Consider the following 14,765-nt stretch of genomic DNA (forward strand, 5'->3'; position numbering starts at 1 on the left):
GACTGTAGATTAACAGTATGGTGGTTATAAAAGGATATTCTTGTTCCTAGGGAACATACAATGAAGTATTAAAGAGTAAAGGAACATGACATTCCAACCTAGTGTCAAAAGATTGAGAAATTGTATGTGTGTGTTCACATTTGACATGAAAATATATGTATATAACATATACATATATGCACATATAGAATTTTTTAATGACAAAATGTCAAAAATTGGTTAATCTGAATAAATGATAAAAAGTTCTCCATTATTCTTGCAACTTTCTGTAAAGTTGATACTATTTCAAGTTTTAAAAATATGATCTGGACTTAAAACTACTAAAAACCTCAGAAATCAGTACTGGAATGACAAACCACTAGAAACTTTCAGGATACCTATGATGGGTTTATTTATTTATCTCATCGTTTATGGTAAAACACTTTAATGAGTGTAAAATGGATGCCTTCATTTCCAGACTACCCAAGAACCAACGGAAATGCAGTTGGGCCTCTCAGCCTATTAAGCAATGGCCTTTTGCCTCTAGCGAAATGTACTCAAAGTCAGATATACCATGCCATCAGTTCAAATGCACTAACAGGTAGACTGCAGTTATAAGCTTCTATGTAGAAAATTCTGATTTTTACATAAAATATAAACATGAAACACTTGGTACTGATATTGAACAGGCACTGTGATCAAGGGTACTTATGCACTAGTTTTGGGTATTTGTACATGAACCATCTTGACTACACAGTGGCTCAGAGGCAGAACAAAGTTTGCATGGGCCAACCAGCCTAATATCCATTAAACCTCTTTTGTTAATCAGCCATAATGTGCAAAAGCCAGCCAAGAGCCCTTTAAAAATCACTTTACCACTTTTAATGTCAAGGCACCACAGATTAAATATCCTTTTATTTGACTCAAACTGAACAATAACATTTAAAACACACAATGGGAAGCAGCGCAGTTATCTCTCAAAATAGACAATGATGGTTTAATTAAGAGGTTGATAAAGCATATGTAGAAAAGTCAGAATGTCAAAATAAGTACCAAGGAGAATATATACTTTGAAAAGGGGGCTAAAACATGTAGCTATACAATCTGGGGTTCTTATCGATTGATGGATAGATTGAGACAGAGTCTTGCTCTGTTGCCCAGGCTGGAGTGCAATGGCGCGATATCAGCTCACCGTGACCTCCAACTCCCAGGTTCAAGCAATTCTCCTGCCTCAGCCTCCTGAGTAGTTGGGATTACAGGCACCCACCACCATGCCTGGCTAATTTTTGTATTTTTAGTAGAGTCGGGGTTTCGCCATGTTGGCCCTGCTGGTCTGGAACTCCTGACCTCAGGTGATCCGCCTGCTTCGGCCTCCCAAAGTGCTAGGATCACAGGTGTGAGCCACCGTGCCCGGCGCTGGGATTCTAATTCAACAATTTTTCTTGGTAGTCTTGCCAACAGTAATTGGAGAAACATGTTCCTAATTGTTGGTGGGGAGAGGATTACAGGTAAGCACACACATTTTAACACATATTCAATGTCTGAATTTGAAGAATAAAAATGCATTGCTTTCACCACTTAAAAAGAACTAAAATCAGATCCAGTTATTTGACACAGCAAAGACATACAAATGTACATGGCAACAGCAAGTTATATAAGCTGGTTCTTTAGATCAAACTAAAATTCTAGTATTTTCTGACCAAAGTAAGTTCAAAAGTACTAAAAGAAAATGAAACAGGCAAATGATGAAATGTGGATCTTTTTCATTCGAGAATATGGAAACTCATTGGACTGAAAAACCCAAATCTTCATTATACCAAACTTCTATAATGATCTTAATGGTAGTTAGCTTTAAAAAAACACAAAATAGGCTGGGCGTGGTGGCTCAGGCCTGTAATCCCAGCACTTTGGGAGGCTGAGGTGGGCGGATCACAAGGTCAGGAGATCGAGACCATCCTGGCTAACACAGAAAAACCCTGTCTCTACTAAAAATACAAAAAAAAAAAAAAAAAAAAAAAAATTAGCCAGGCGTGGTGGCAGGCGCCTGTAGTCCCAGCTACTTGGGAGGCTGAGGCAGGAGAATGGCGTGAACCTGCGAGGTGGAGCTTGCAGTGAGCCGAAATGGTGCCATTGCACTCCAGCCTGGGCAAGAGTGCGAGACTCCGTCTCAAAAAAAAAAACCAAAAAAACCCACAAAATACTATGAATTAAATTTATGACAGATACAAAAAGGACATCAGATTACTTTGAGGGAAAGTCGCTTTTAAATTCTATATTTCCAAAGAAGATATTTTACATTGAGATACTTTTTTTTTTTTTGAGATTGAGTTTCGCTCTTGTTGCCCAGGCTGCAGTGCAATGGCACAATCTCGGCTCACTGCAACCTCCGCCTCCTGGGTTCAAGCGATTCTCCTGCCTCAGCCTCCTGAGTAGCTAAGATTACAGGCACACACCACCATGCCCAGCTAATTTTCTGTATTTTTAGTAGAGACGAGGTTTCACCATGTTGGCCAGGCTGGTCTCGAACTCCTGACCTCAGGTGAACCCCCTCCTCGGCCACCCAAAGTGCTGGGATTAAAGGCATGAGCCACTGCGCCCAGCCCATTGAGATACTTTTTTACTCAGTTTTTTTCTAAGAATGGATTTTTCTCTTTATGAAAACAAAATACTCCTTTTCTTTATAAAACTTTATATGCAAATTTATCAAGCTGGTAAATTCCATAACAGGCTGAACCAAATGAAATACCTAAGTAAAGCAAATTACATGATTAGAAGGCTAATTATGGTATTACTGCATAGGTTTAGTATTAATGCATATGTTCTAAGTTTATTGCAACTACACTAACTTCGTAATTTTAGATTTGCAGTTGCATCCTCCTAACTGCGTCTAATGGCAGAAGCACCACCTTGTGGCAAAAGTAGGAGCTTTTAAATTACAGAAGTCAGGGCTTGTTACCCAGAAAGGAGAAAACAATATAATGGGCGTCCAGGACACTGCGCTATTTCTTGACCTGTAGAGGGATTCCATCAGTGCTCAATTTATAATTATTTATTCAACCATATGACTTTTCTGTATTTATTGTATTTCCTACTTTTAAAAGTTCGGGGAAAAAGTCTTTTACATACCCGAATTAAAGGTCACATTCCTAAATGCTTGAATTTTCTAAGCACCACTTATATTTTCAAGAATTTCCTAGAACTTCGAGGAATCTTTAACCTTGTAAATGCACTGTTGTATTTTTATGATAGGAAATAAAACACCGGAAAGACACTTATTCTTTGGTAAGTGACAGAAGAATTCCCTACAGATGTCTTCCTCTGAATGTTTTCATTCCTGCTCTCCCAAAGCCCCCAAGAGCAAATGCAGCTGCTTTCAAATCATCCGAAAGACCTCTACATTCCTATACCAACAGGTCTGAAAATTGTTAGAAACAAAAAACAAAACTCCCCTAAAACCAACAGATTTTGCAGGATCAATATAAAATATTAAGGATATATAGCACATTTAACTATGTAACAATATTCAATCAAAAAAAGGTTTCCCTGTCACGTTTTATTTACCATATTTTCAGGGCTTGATACATAGTATTCACAAAATGACCTGAATTAGCTGGAGAGATTTATCACCCTCTGTAACTGCTATGGCATCACTTTCCTTAGCGGTGAACTGAATCGCATTTAGTACCTCTTTTCACAGCCAAGAGCAATTTCTTTTTTTTTTTTAAGGAAAAAAGCTTTATTCCTTTTTTCCTAGGAACTTGTCAGGATACTTTAGTGACCATTCCCTCACTATAACTCTCACCCAGACCCACCTAACTGATGCATGAGAAGAGCCACTAGCTGATGTGGCCCACAGCTCAGACTGAGCCAGCATGGCTTGTGCAGGGGTAGGTAGCACAGCATCATCCAGACACTGCCTCCCCTGGTAGCTTCCATTACATCATGGACAGCACTGCTCTTCCCTGACTTAACCTTCTGCTTTGTTCAAATACTAGAAATATTAGATTTCAAGTTCAATAAAGATGTGGGCAGATCTGCCTAAGAATATTTCACAGGACAATGCCTTCTACTGAGTTAATGTTACTTGCTCAAATAACCCTTATGCTCAAGTTAGGTACAGAAAAAATATTTTTAAGAAAGTCAATAGAATGTTATATTGAAAGTTTTGACTTAGGCCTCCTCAAAAGTGCTATCTGAGGCAGCCACTAACCAAGTGGCTGTCTCTTATAATTTGACACATTCCAGGTATGACTATTCTAATGGTCATGATTATCACTGAGTCAAGTATTTGTTTCTACCTATGAAGAAATGTCGGGCCATTGTACTCCCAAGATGTATAACTTGAATTTTAAAGTAAAGCTGTCGCATAAGACTAGAAGAAGGAATAATCTCAGGGATCTTTTTACAGAGGATTATAAAGAATGGGATTATTTAACCTAAATCTGAAGATGTCTAATTCTTATTTCTCCCCAAAAACAAGTAAAAAATAGAAACTTAACATGGGCTACTAAGAGTTCTGGAATTGCCCATTCAGAAATGTATCACAGGAACCAAAGTTGAGATAAAATATTGTTAATGAGAAATCCTGGCATTGACATTCCACATTAAATATATTTCTATACTTTACTGTAAGATTCAACTGACCACTCTACCTAAAACAAATTCTTCAATATTTTCAAGAAGATGTAGTTTAAAACAATTTTTAACCCGTTTCCTCCTAGAACTAGGCACACATATATGTATGAAAGAGAAGAAAAAGCAAAGGAGAAAGGAAGAGTGGGGAACGGGGGAGAGAGAGAGAGAGAGAACACCATTAAGGATACAGAATAATAAAGGAAATTACTACCACTTAATGGGAACACAATCTTTTGAAATCTTTGCTACAACTGGAATAAAAAACTCAGTAATTCTGAAAGGTTATTCTACTCTTTTAAATAAAAACGTATCTGTTCAAACTATTAGGTACTTCTAATCATTTAGTCTTATAAGAAGCATTGGAAAAAAACATACATAGTAACAAACAGTGAATTTAGACATAGGTTCGCATAAATTGTTTTACTTTCAGAAAACCCAGAACCTCTAGGAAATTACTAAAATTATGAAGAAGTTAAATTTTATAAGCTCTTTCCCTCAACTTTGGCTAAATGTAACCATATTAAAATACTGACATAGTTTTTAATTATGAAATAGAAATGTAAAATGGTAGCTTTATTTTAATCTTTACTCAAGAGTGATATTGAAACAAAGCTCTTACTATAACAACCAGGTTAAAAAAACAAGGTGAATCAATGCTATTGTATATGTCTGTGAGCTAGAAATTTCTTACTTATGGAGTTATGCTCAGGAAACAATACTTAAAATCTTAAACTGTAAACTCTTAGCTTGTAACATTTTCATTTTTCCTGTATCTTGCATGTTTCTCAGTGCCATTAAATATATTATCTTCTATTTCTTCTTAAAGAACTAGTGTTCATAAAAGGATCATCATCGTCATCCTGAAATGAGATACAAATGTTGTATTAGTGATTGTTCCATGCTTCACTGAAACAAGACAGAAGTTCTTATGGGCAAAACAATACCAGTGAGAGTCATTTCACATGGGGTAGACTTTATTTTTCTATTTCCTTTATAACTGCAAAATATATTAAGTACAATTAAATTCTTAATGAGCATTAAAATGAAAATTTATCCTGCTGTGTGTGCATGTATCTGCAATATAAACCACACACATTTCCCTTACTAACCTTAATAAAGATAAATGAAGTATAGGTAAGCCAGAAAAATAATTCAAGTCATTTTATATTTGGTTTTTGAATATATTTTCTCATTTACATTTTATTACAGTTGTATCTACTCTTCTGGAAATTCACAGTGAAAAAATAATGAAGCCACATGGAGATCCAACTCAGAAACAGCTGTAATTTTATTTCCCATTACCATTTAATACTAGAAATAGCTAGCTACTCTCACACTCATGCAAAAAGCAACCTAGCAAAGCAAGCTTTCAAATAGTTTTTTGGATAAAAAAAGAAATACATTGCAGTTATTTCAAGAGTTCCCATGCTGGCCGGGCGCGGTGGCTCACGCCTGTAATCCCAGCACTTTGGAAGGCCAAGGGGGGTGGATCACGAGGTCAGGAGATCGAGACCATCCTGGCTAGCACGGTGAAACCCCGTCTCTACTAGAAATACAAAAAATTGGCCGGGTGTGGTGGCGGGTGCCTGTAGTCCCAGCTACTCGGGAGGCTGAGGCAGGAGAATGGCGTGAAACTGGGAGGCAGAGCTTACAGTGAGCTGAGATCGTGCCACTGCACTCCAGCCTGGGCGACAGAGCGAGAGACTCCATCTCAAAAAAAAAAAGAGTTCCCATGCTATTGGGCTATAGATTGTATGCATGGTAAGAATAAATAGGAATATCAGATATTAACTAATAATTTAATTAAAGAGAATGAAAACAAACCTCAGATAAGCCCAATTATACAATTTTATGAAGATAAAACCAATTCTTACGTATTCTATAAATATTCAGAAAATAAAGCAAATTTGTTTGTAAGTTTTTTATTTGTGTTTAAGACACTAAAAGAAATTAAAAGAAATTATTTGATGCTAGGCTTTGTTGGTGGTATCAGCACTTCCAAATGTTAGCTAAGTTAACTATCTCTGATGAGTAATGGATGCCTTAAGAAATATAAATTCATTTTCATTTATTGATTCATTTTCTGCTACTATCAAAGACAAAACTTAAATAAACCAGAGACAAATCCAAATGAAATCTAATAGATAATTTGCTAATAGTCTGTCTTTGCAGTTAACATGAACTAGTATACAAATTTTTAACTGTAACATATAACCGCATATATATCCAGATGTTTTGGAATAAACAAACAATAATTGCTCACTTCCCTCCTGGAAGCAACATGTTAGTATTTAATAGGTAGAATGAGCTCTTGCTGCCATTTTTCTTGGCAGCCTGAGTTGAGTCCTCTCAAGCTGTTTTAAACCACAGCTTAAATATAGGGAACATGGCAGCAGCAGCCAAAGCTAAAAATGAAAGGTGTAAGTCACAGGCTACAACGTAGATAAACCTTCAGGAACTTACGCTATGTGAAATAAGCCAGTCACAAAAAGGCAAATACTATATGATTCTACTTATATGAAGTACCTAGAGTAGTTGAATTCATAGAAAGAGAAAGTGGAATGGTAGTTACCAGGGGATGAAGAAGGGGAAACAGAGACTTGTTATTTCAGGGATATAGATTTTCAGTTTTGCAAAATGAAAAAGTGCTGAAGATCTGTTTAATATGGATCTATTTAACACTACTGAACTGTACACTTAATAATGGTTAGTTTTATGTTATGCTTTTGCTACAATTAACAATTTTTTAAATAAAAAAATAAATAAAAGGGGTCATGGGCCTAAGAGAAACACTTTCAAGCAAATCAACAAAAACTAGCAAAGGCCCTTCAAATGGCAGCCATGAAGGAAAGGGGAAGGGCAGTATCCTTCAGTCATGTAGTTTTATTTAAACTTAATTGAAACAGCAAATTAATAAAGGCAAGAGGCAAGTCCTGACTTATAACTCTTCCTCTTCCTCCTCCTCCTCATTCATGGTGGGGAGATTTCATGGTTGCAGACGCAATCTGGAACTGGAGTTTTTTCCAGACATCCTCCCAGAGAACATTTCGGACAATGCCTGAATACCTATATGTCATGAAATCACCACCATGCGCCACCCTCTACATGACACATGTAGAGCATATAGTGAGTACTTAATAAATATTCATTAAAGTAATATTAAAAGCTCTTGGGATATCATCATCATCATCATCATTTCTCCAAATATAAGTAAATGGTAGAAGCTAAAAAAAATTCTGATCCCACTGTTAACTGGGCAAATAAGAACTGAGTGAATATCATATTTTAAAAATCTACAGGACTTTTATATCTGAGGTATTACACTGATGGGCACTCAACATATGTTACTTGTTAACTCTTAACATTAACTATAGTTCAAAGGAAGGTTATCAATGAAACTATTTTTTTTTTTTTGAAATGGAGTTTCGCTCTTGTTGCCCAGGCTGGAGTGCAATGGTGCAATCTTGGCTCACTGCAACCTCCACTTCCCAGGTTCAAGCGATTCTCCTGCCTCAGCCTCCTGAGTAGGTGGGATTACAGGCATGTGCCACCATGTCCGGCTAATTTTGTATTTTCAGTAGAGCCGGGGTTTCTCCATGTTGGTCAGGCTGGTCATGAACTCCCGACCTCAGGTGATCCGCCTGCCTCAGCCTTCCAAAGTGCTGGGATTACAGGCATGAGCTACTGCGCCCAGCCTGAAACTATTTTTAAAAATAATTTTTAGTGGAAGAAGGATAAGATGGCCAACTAGACAGGGCCAAGAAGCACCACTGCCACTGATAAAGACCAAAATATCGAGTAAGCCAACATACTTTGAGCAGATCTTTGGAGAAAAAGCACCAAGAGCTGATAGAGAGGTGATACAAATTGGAAGCTGAAGAGGGAGGAAGCTGGTAACCTTGTGGGGGTTGCCCAATGCCAGGGCTGGTTCTTGGCCTTGAAAGGCTCCTAGAAAGGGGTGAGTGAATGGATGATGGGGCAGCACACTCTCACTATGGACCTCAGAGATCCTAGCTACAAGATTCCATGCACCCTGGAGATGTTTCAACTGGCAGGGGGATTGGCCCAAACAGTAGGCAGAGACAGAGCTCCAGAATACATGGAGCCCAGGGGTTTTCATATCTAAGGCAGCTGCAGCAGAAGGTGGCCATAGGCGCCCATCCCCTAAGACTTCTTATTTCCCCTGGAGTAGGACTAGCCCCACCTGAATGCTGGGGCAGGCCAGACTGGGGCCAGCTTCCCTGTGGGACAGAGGAACATCTGTTCTGCAGGCCCTCCTCCCCTACAGCCCCTTCCAGGGCCCCTGCCAAGCTGCCCTGCAGGAATGTGTGCACAGGGCAGCCTCTGCTGCCTAGCCTTGTTTTTTGCTGGTGGTTCCACCTGAGTACCTTCCTGGCAGCCTGGGAGCATTTCAGATTCCCCAGCACAGCTGGTGCCTGACCCTGAGGGTCCAGACGATGGAGCCACAGGCTGGTCCCAGTGCTACAGGGCTACAGCACACAGCTGGGGCTGTCGAGCTAAGAGCTGGGGCTGGCACTCAAGTGGGGGAGAAATCCCACTTTCAGAACACTGAAAGGAGTGAGACACGTGGGTTCGTGGGCCAGTGCAGGAATGGGACATGCCTTCCTCCACAGTGCTGGTCTGGGAAGGGTGTGGCCTGTCTGGCAGCCATGGCCTCTGTCTAAGGGAGCCCTGCAACCCAAGACACCAAACAACAGTAATGCAGGTGCAGTGCCAGTGATAGGAGGGACCTCACCCATGGCCCAGGAGTGGCCCTCGTGAGTGGTCATCTCTCTCCCCAACCCCACCGCAGAGCACGGCTGTGAACACACAGAAATACAAAAGAACTATGCAGCTGAGTAAGAGCCTATCCGCTGGACACTAATGTTAAATGCCAGCTACTGGATCACAGCCAAAATTACAACACCAAAATAATTCTGCCAATATACATCTCTGTGACACCCAGGGCAAGAATCTAGCCACAGTAAAGATCTATATAGAGCTGTGGCCCTCTGAAAGCACCCAGAAACAAGGCCAGTTGACTATACTCGACTTACACTGCAGTTAAAGGAACAATAGCCCTCTAACATGAGAAAGAATCAGTGCAAGAATTCTGGCAATTCAAAAAGCCAGAATGTCCCCTTACCTCCAAATGAGCCTGCTAGCTCACCAACAATAGTTCTTAACCAGATTGAAATTACTGAAAGACAGACATAGAATTTAGAATCTGGATGGCAGGGAAGCTCATCAAGATTCAGGAGAAAGTTAAAACCCAATCCAATGAATCCAGTAAAACAATCCAAGAGTTGAAAGGTAAAATAGTCATTTTAAGAAAGAACCATACTGAACTTCTGGAATTGAAAAATTCACTACAAGGATTTCATAATACAACTGAAAGTATTAACAATACAACAGATGAAACTGAGGAAAGAATCTCAGAGCTTCAAAACCAGTTCTTCAAATCTACTTGGTCAGAGAAAAATAAAGGAAAAAAAATGAAGAATAAGGAAGAAAAAAAAACCTCTGAGAAATATGAGATTATGTAAAGAGGCAAAACCTATGACTCATTGACATTCCTGAGAGAGAGAATAAGCAATATGGAAAACATATTCGAGGATACAGTCCAGAAAAATTTCTCCAATCTTGCTAGAAAGGTTGACATGCAAATTAAGAAATACAGAGAATTCCTATCAGACATTATATAAGATGACCATCCCCAAGGCACACAGTCATGAGATTCACCAAGGTCAACATGAAAGAAAAGATCTTAAAGGCAGCTAGACAGAAGGGTCAGGTTACTTACAAAGGGAACCCCATCAGGCTACCAGCGGACATCTCGGCAGAAACCTTACAAGCCAGAAGAGACTGGGGACCTATTTTCTGCATCCTTAAAGAAAAAAGAAATTCTAACCAAGAATTTCATATCCCACCAAACTAAGCTTCATAAGCAAAGGAGAAATAAAATCCTTCTCAGGCAAGCAAATGCTGAGGAATTCATTACAACTAGATCAGTCTTGCAAGAGGTCCTTAAGAGAGTGCTAAACATGGAAACAAAAAACCACCACCTACTACCACAAAAACACACTTAAGGACATAGCTTAGAGACACTATAAAGCAACTACATAATCAAGTCTACAAAACAACCAGCTAACAATACGATGGCAGGATCGAAATCTCATATATCAACACTAACTCTGAATATAAATTGTCTAAATGTCACTACTTAAAAGGAATACAGTGGCAAGTTAGATAAAAGGACAAGACCTGACTGCTGTCATCAAGAGACCCATTTCACATGTAATGACACACACAGGCTCAAAGTAAAGGGATGGAGAAAGATCTAACATGCAAATGAAAAACAAAAAAGTGCAGGAGTCACAATTCTTTTATCAGATATAGCCGACTTTAAACCAACCAACAGTAAAAAGGGACAAAGAAAGGTATTACATAATGATAAACGGTTTGATTCAACAGGAAGACCTAACTATGCCAAATATATACATGCCCAGATTCATAAATCAAGTTCTACTTAACCTAAAAAAAGACTCAGACAGCAACAGAGTAATAGTGGGAGGCTTCAACACCCCACTGACAGTGTTAGAAAGAACATCCAGGCAGAAAACTAACAAATTCAGGACTTAAACTTGACACTTGACCAATCAGACCTAATTGAAAGCTACGAAATACTTCATCCAGTAACTGCAGGATACAAATTCTTCCCATCTACACACAGAACATATTCTAATATAGATCACATGTTCAGTCATAAAGTAAGTCTAAATAAATTCAAAAAAATCAAAATCATACCAAGTATACTCTTGGACTACAGTGCAATAAAAAGAGATATTAATATTAAGAAGATCTCTCAAAACTACACAAATACATGGAACTTAAACAATTTATTCCTGGATAACTCCTGGGTCAATAATGAAATTAAGGCAGAAATAAAAAAATTCTTTGAAATTAATAAAAATTCATTCATTAATTAATGAAATTAATTTCATTAATGAAAATAAAAATAGAATCACAACTTATAAAATCTTAGGGATGCAGCTAAAACTGTTAAAAGGAAAGCTTACAGAACTAAATGCCTTCATTAAGAGAATCAAATTAACAAATTGTTAATTTAAATCAAATTAACAATTTGTTAATTTAAATCAAATTAACAATTTGTTAATTTAAATCAAATTAACAAATTGTTAATTTAAATCAAATTAACAATTTGTTAATTTAAATCAAATTAACAATTTGTTAATTTAAATCAAATTAACAATTTGTTAATTTAAATCAAATTAACAATTTGTTAATTTAAATCAAATTAACAATTTGTTAATTTAAATCAAATTAACAATTTGTTAATTTAAATCAAATTAACAATTTGTTAATTTAAATCAAATTAACAATTTGTTAATTTAAATCAAATTAACAATTTGTTAATTTAAATCAAATTAACAATTTGTTAATTTAAATCAAATTAACAATTTGTTAATTTAAATCAAATTAACAATTTGTTAATTTAAATCAAATTAACAATTTGTTAATTTAAATCAAATTAACAATTTGTTAATTTAAATCAAATTAACAATTTGTTAATTTAAATCAAATTAACAATTTGTTAATTTAAATCAAATTAACAATTTAATTTGTTAATTTAAATCAAATTAACAATTTAATTTGTTAATTTAAATCAAATTAACAATTTAACATTGTACCTAGAGGAACGAGAAATAAAAGAACAAACCAGCCCCCAAATTAGCAGAAGAAAAGAAATAAATTAGAGAAGAACTGAACAAAACTGAGATGCAAAAATCCATACCAAAGATCAATGAAATCAAGAATTGGTTCTTTAAAATAATAAACAAAATTGATAGGCTGCTAGCTAGATTAACAAAGGAAAAAAAGAGAAGATCCAAATAAGTACAATCAGAAATGACAAAGATGACATTACAATTGACCCCACAGAAATACAAAAGATCTTTAGAGACTACTATGAATAACTATTCACACACATTAGAAAATCTAAAATGGATAAATCCCTCTAAACACACAACCTCCTAAGATTGAACCAGGAAGAAAGTGAAAACCTGAACAGACCAATAATAAATTCTGAAATTAATCAGTAATAAAAAACTGACCAACCAAAAAAGCCCTAGACTACATGGATTCACAGCCATATTCTATCAGACATACAAAGAACTGGTACCAATCCTACAGAAATTATTCCAAAAAAATCAAGGGAGGCTCCTCCCTAACTCATTCTACGAAGCCAGCATCAGCCTGATACCAAAATCTGGCAGAGACACAACAAAACAAAGAAAACTTCAGTCCAATATCCCTGATGAACACAGATGTAAAAATCCTTAAGAAACTAGCAAACCAAATCTCGCAGCACATCAAAAAGTTAATATACCATGATCAAGTACACTTTATTCTTGGGATACAAGGTTGATTCAACATATGCAAATCCATAAATGTGACTCACAACAAAAGCAGAATTAAAAACAAAAACGATATGGTCACTTCAACAGACACAGAGAAAGCTTTTGATAAAATCCAACATCCCTTCATGATAAAAACCCTCAACAGACTAGGCACTGAAGGAATATACCTCAAAATAATAAGAGCCAGCTATGAAAATCCACAGCCAACATCATGCTGAACAAGCAAAAGCTAGAACCATTCTCCCTGAAAACTGGAAAAAGACAAGAATGCCCACTCTCACCACTCCTATTCAACATAGTACTGGAAGTCCTAGCCAGAGCAATCAGGCAAGAGAAAGAAAGAAAAGGCATCCAAACAGGAAAAGAAGTCAAACTCTCTCTTTGCTGATGATACGATTCTGTACCCGGAAAACCCTAAAGACCCTGCCAAAAGGCTCCTAGAACTGATAAACGACTTCAGCAAAGTTTCAGAATTAAAAAAAAAAGTGTACAAAAGTCAGTAGCATTTCTATACACCAATAACGTTCAAGCTGAGAGTCAAATCAAGAACACAATCCCATTTACAATAGCTACAAAGAAAATTAAATACATAGCTATATAGCTAACCAAGGAGGTGAAAGATCTCTACAAGGAGAACTATGAAACACTGCTGAAAGAAATCACAGATAACACAAACGCAAAAACATTCTATGCTTAGGAACTGGAAGAATCAGTATCATTAAAATGACCATACTGCCCAGTGCTACCTACAGATTCAACACTATCCCTATCAAACTACCAACGTCATTTTTCACAGAAATTAGAAAAAAACTATTCTAAAATTCACATGGAACCAAAGAAGAACCCAAATAGACAAAGCAACCCTAAGCAAAAAGAACAAAGCCGGAAGTATAACACTACCCAACTTTGAACTATATTATAAGGCTACAGTAACCGAAACAATATGGTACTGGTACAAGGACAGACACACAGACCAATGGAACAGAACAGAGAACTCAGAAATAAAGCTGCACATCTACAGCCATCTGATCTTTGACAATGCTGACAAAAACAAGCAATGGAGAAAGGACTCCCTGTTCAGTAAATGGTGCTAGGATAACCAGCTAGCAATGTGCACAAGAAAATGGATCCCTACCTTTCACCATATACAAAAATTAACTCAAGATGAATTAAAGATTTAATAGTAAGACCTCAAACTATAATAATCCCAGAAGAAAACCAAGAAAATACCCTTCTCAACACTGGCCTTGGCAAATAATTTTTGGCTAAGTCCCCAAAAGCAACTGCAACAAAAACACAAATGGACAAGTAGGACCTCATTAAACTAAAGAGCTTCTGCACAGTAAAACTATCAGGCTGGGCACAGTGGCTCACACCTGTAATCCCAGCACTTTGGGAGGCCGAGGCAGGCGGATCATAAGGTCAGGAGTTTGAAACCAGCCTGGCCAACATGGTGAAACCCTGTCTGTACTGAAGATTCAAAAAATTAGGTGGGCGTTGTGATGCGCACCTGTAATCCCAGCTACTCGGGAGGCTGAGGCAGGAGAATCGCTTGAACCCGGGAGGCGGAGATTGCAGTGAGCCGAGGTCACATCATTGCACTCCAGCCCAGGCAACAAGAGCGAAACTCCATGTCAAAAAAAAAAGAGAAAAGAAACTATCAACAGAGTAAACAAAAAGCCTACAGAATGGGAGAAAATATTCACAAAA

The 14,765-nt window shown here is 37.3% G+C and overlaps 1 protein-coding gene across 2 annotated transcripts in view; it reads right to left on the minus strand.

Annotated features, from left to right (window-relative positions):
• Positions 1 to 5,151: 5,151 nt before the first annotated feature.
• The window catches only part of MRE11 (MRE11 homolog, double strand break repair nuclease), a 78,130-nt gene continuing 68,516 nt past the window's right edge, over positions 5,152 to 14,765 (minus strand). For both annotated transcript variants that reach the window (XM_016921830.4, XM_016921831.3), the window contains one exon: positions 5,152 to 5,474. In XM_016921830.4, the coding sequence (XP_016777319.1) occupies positions 5,418 to 5,474 (57 nt within the window). In that variant the 3' untranslated portion in view covers positions 5,152 to 5,417. The remainder of the gene's footprint in view (positions 5,475 to 14,765) is intronic.

This window comes from Pan troglodytes, chromosome 9, assembly GCF_028858775.2.
Source record: "Pan troglodytes isolate AG18354 chromosome 9, NHGRI_mPanTro3-v2.0_pri, whole genome shotgun sequence".
Classification (NCBI taxonomy): Eukaryota; Metazoa; Chordata; class Mammalia; order Primates; family Hominidae; genus Pan; species Pan troglodytes.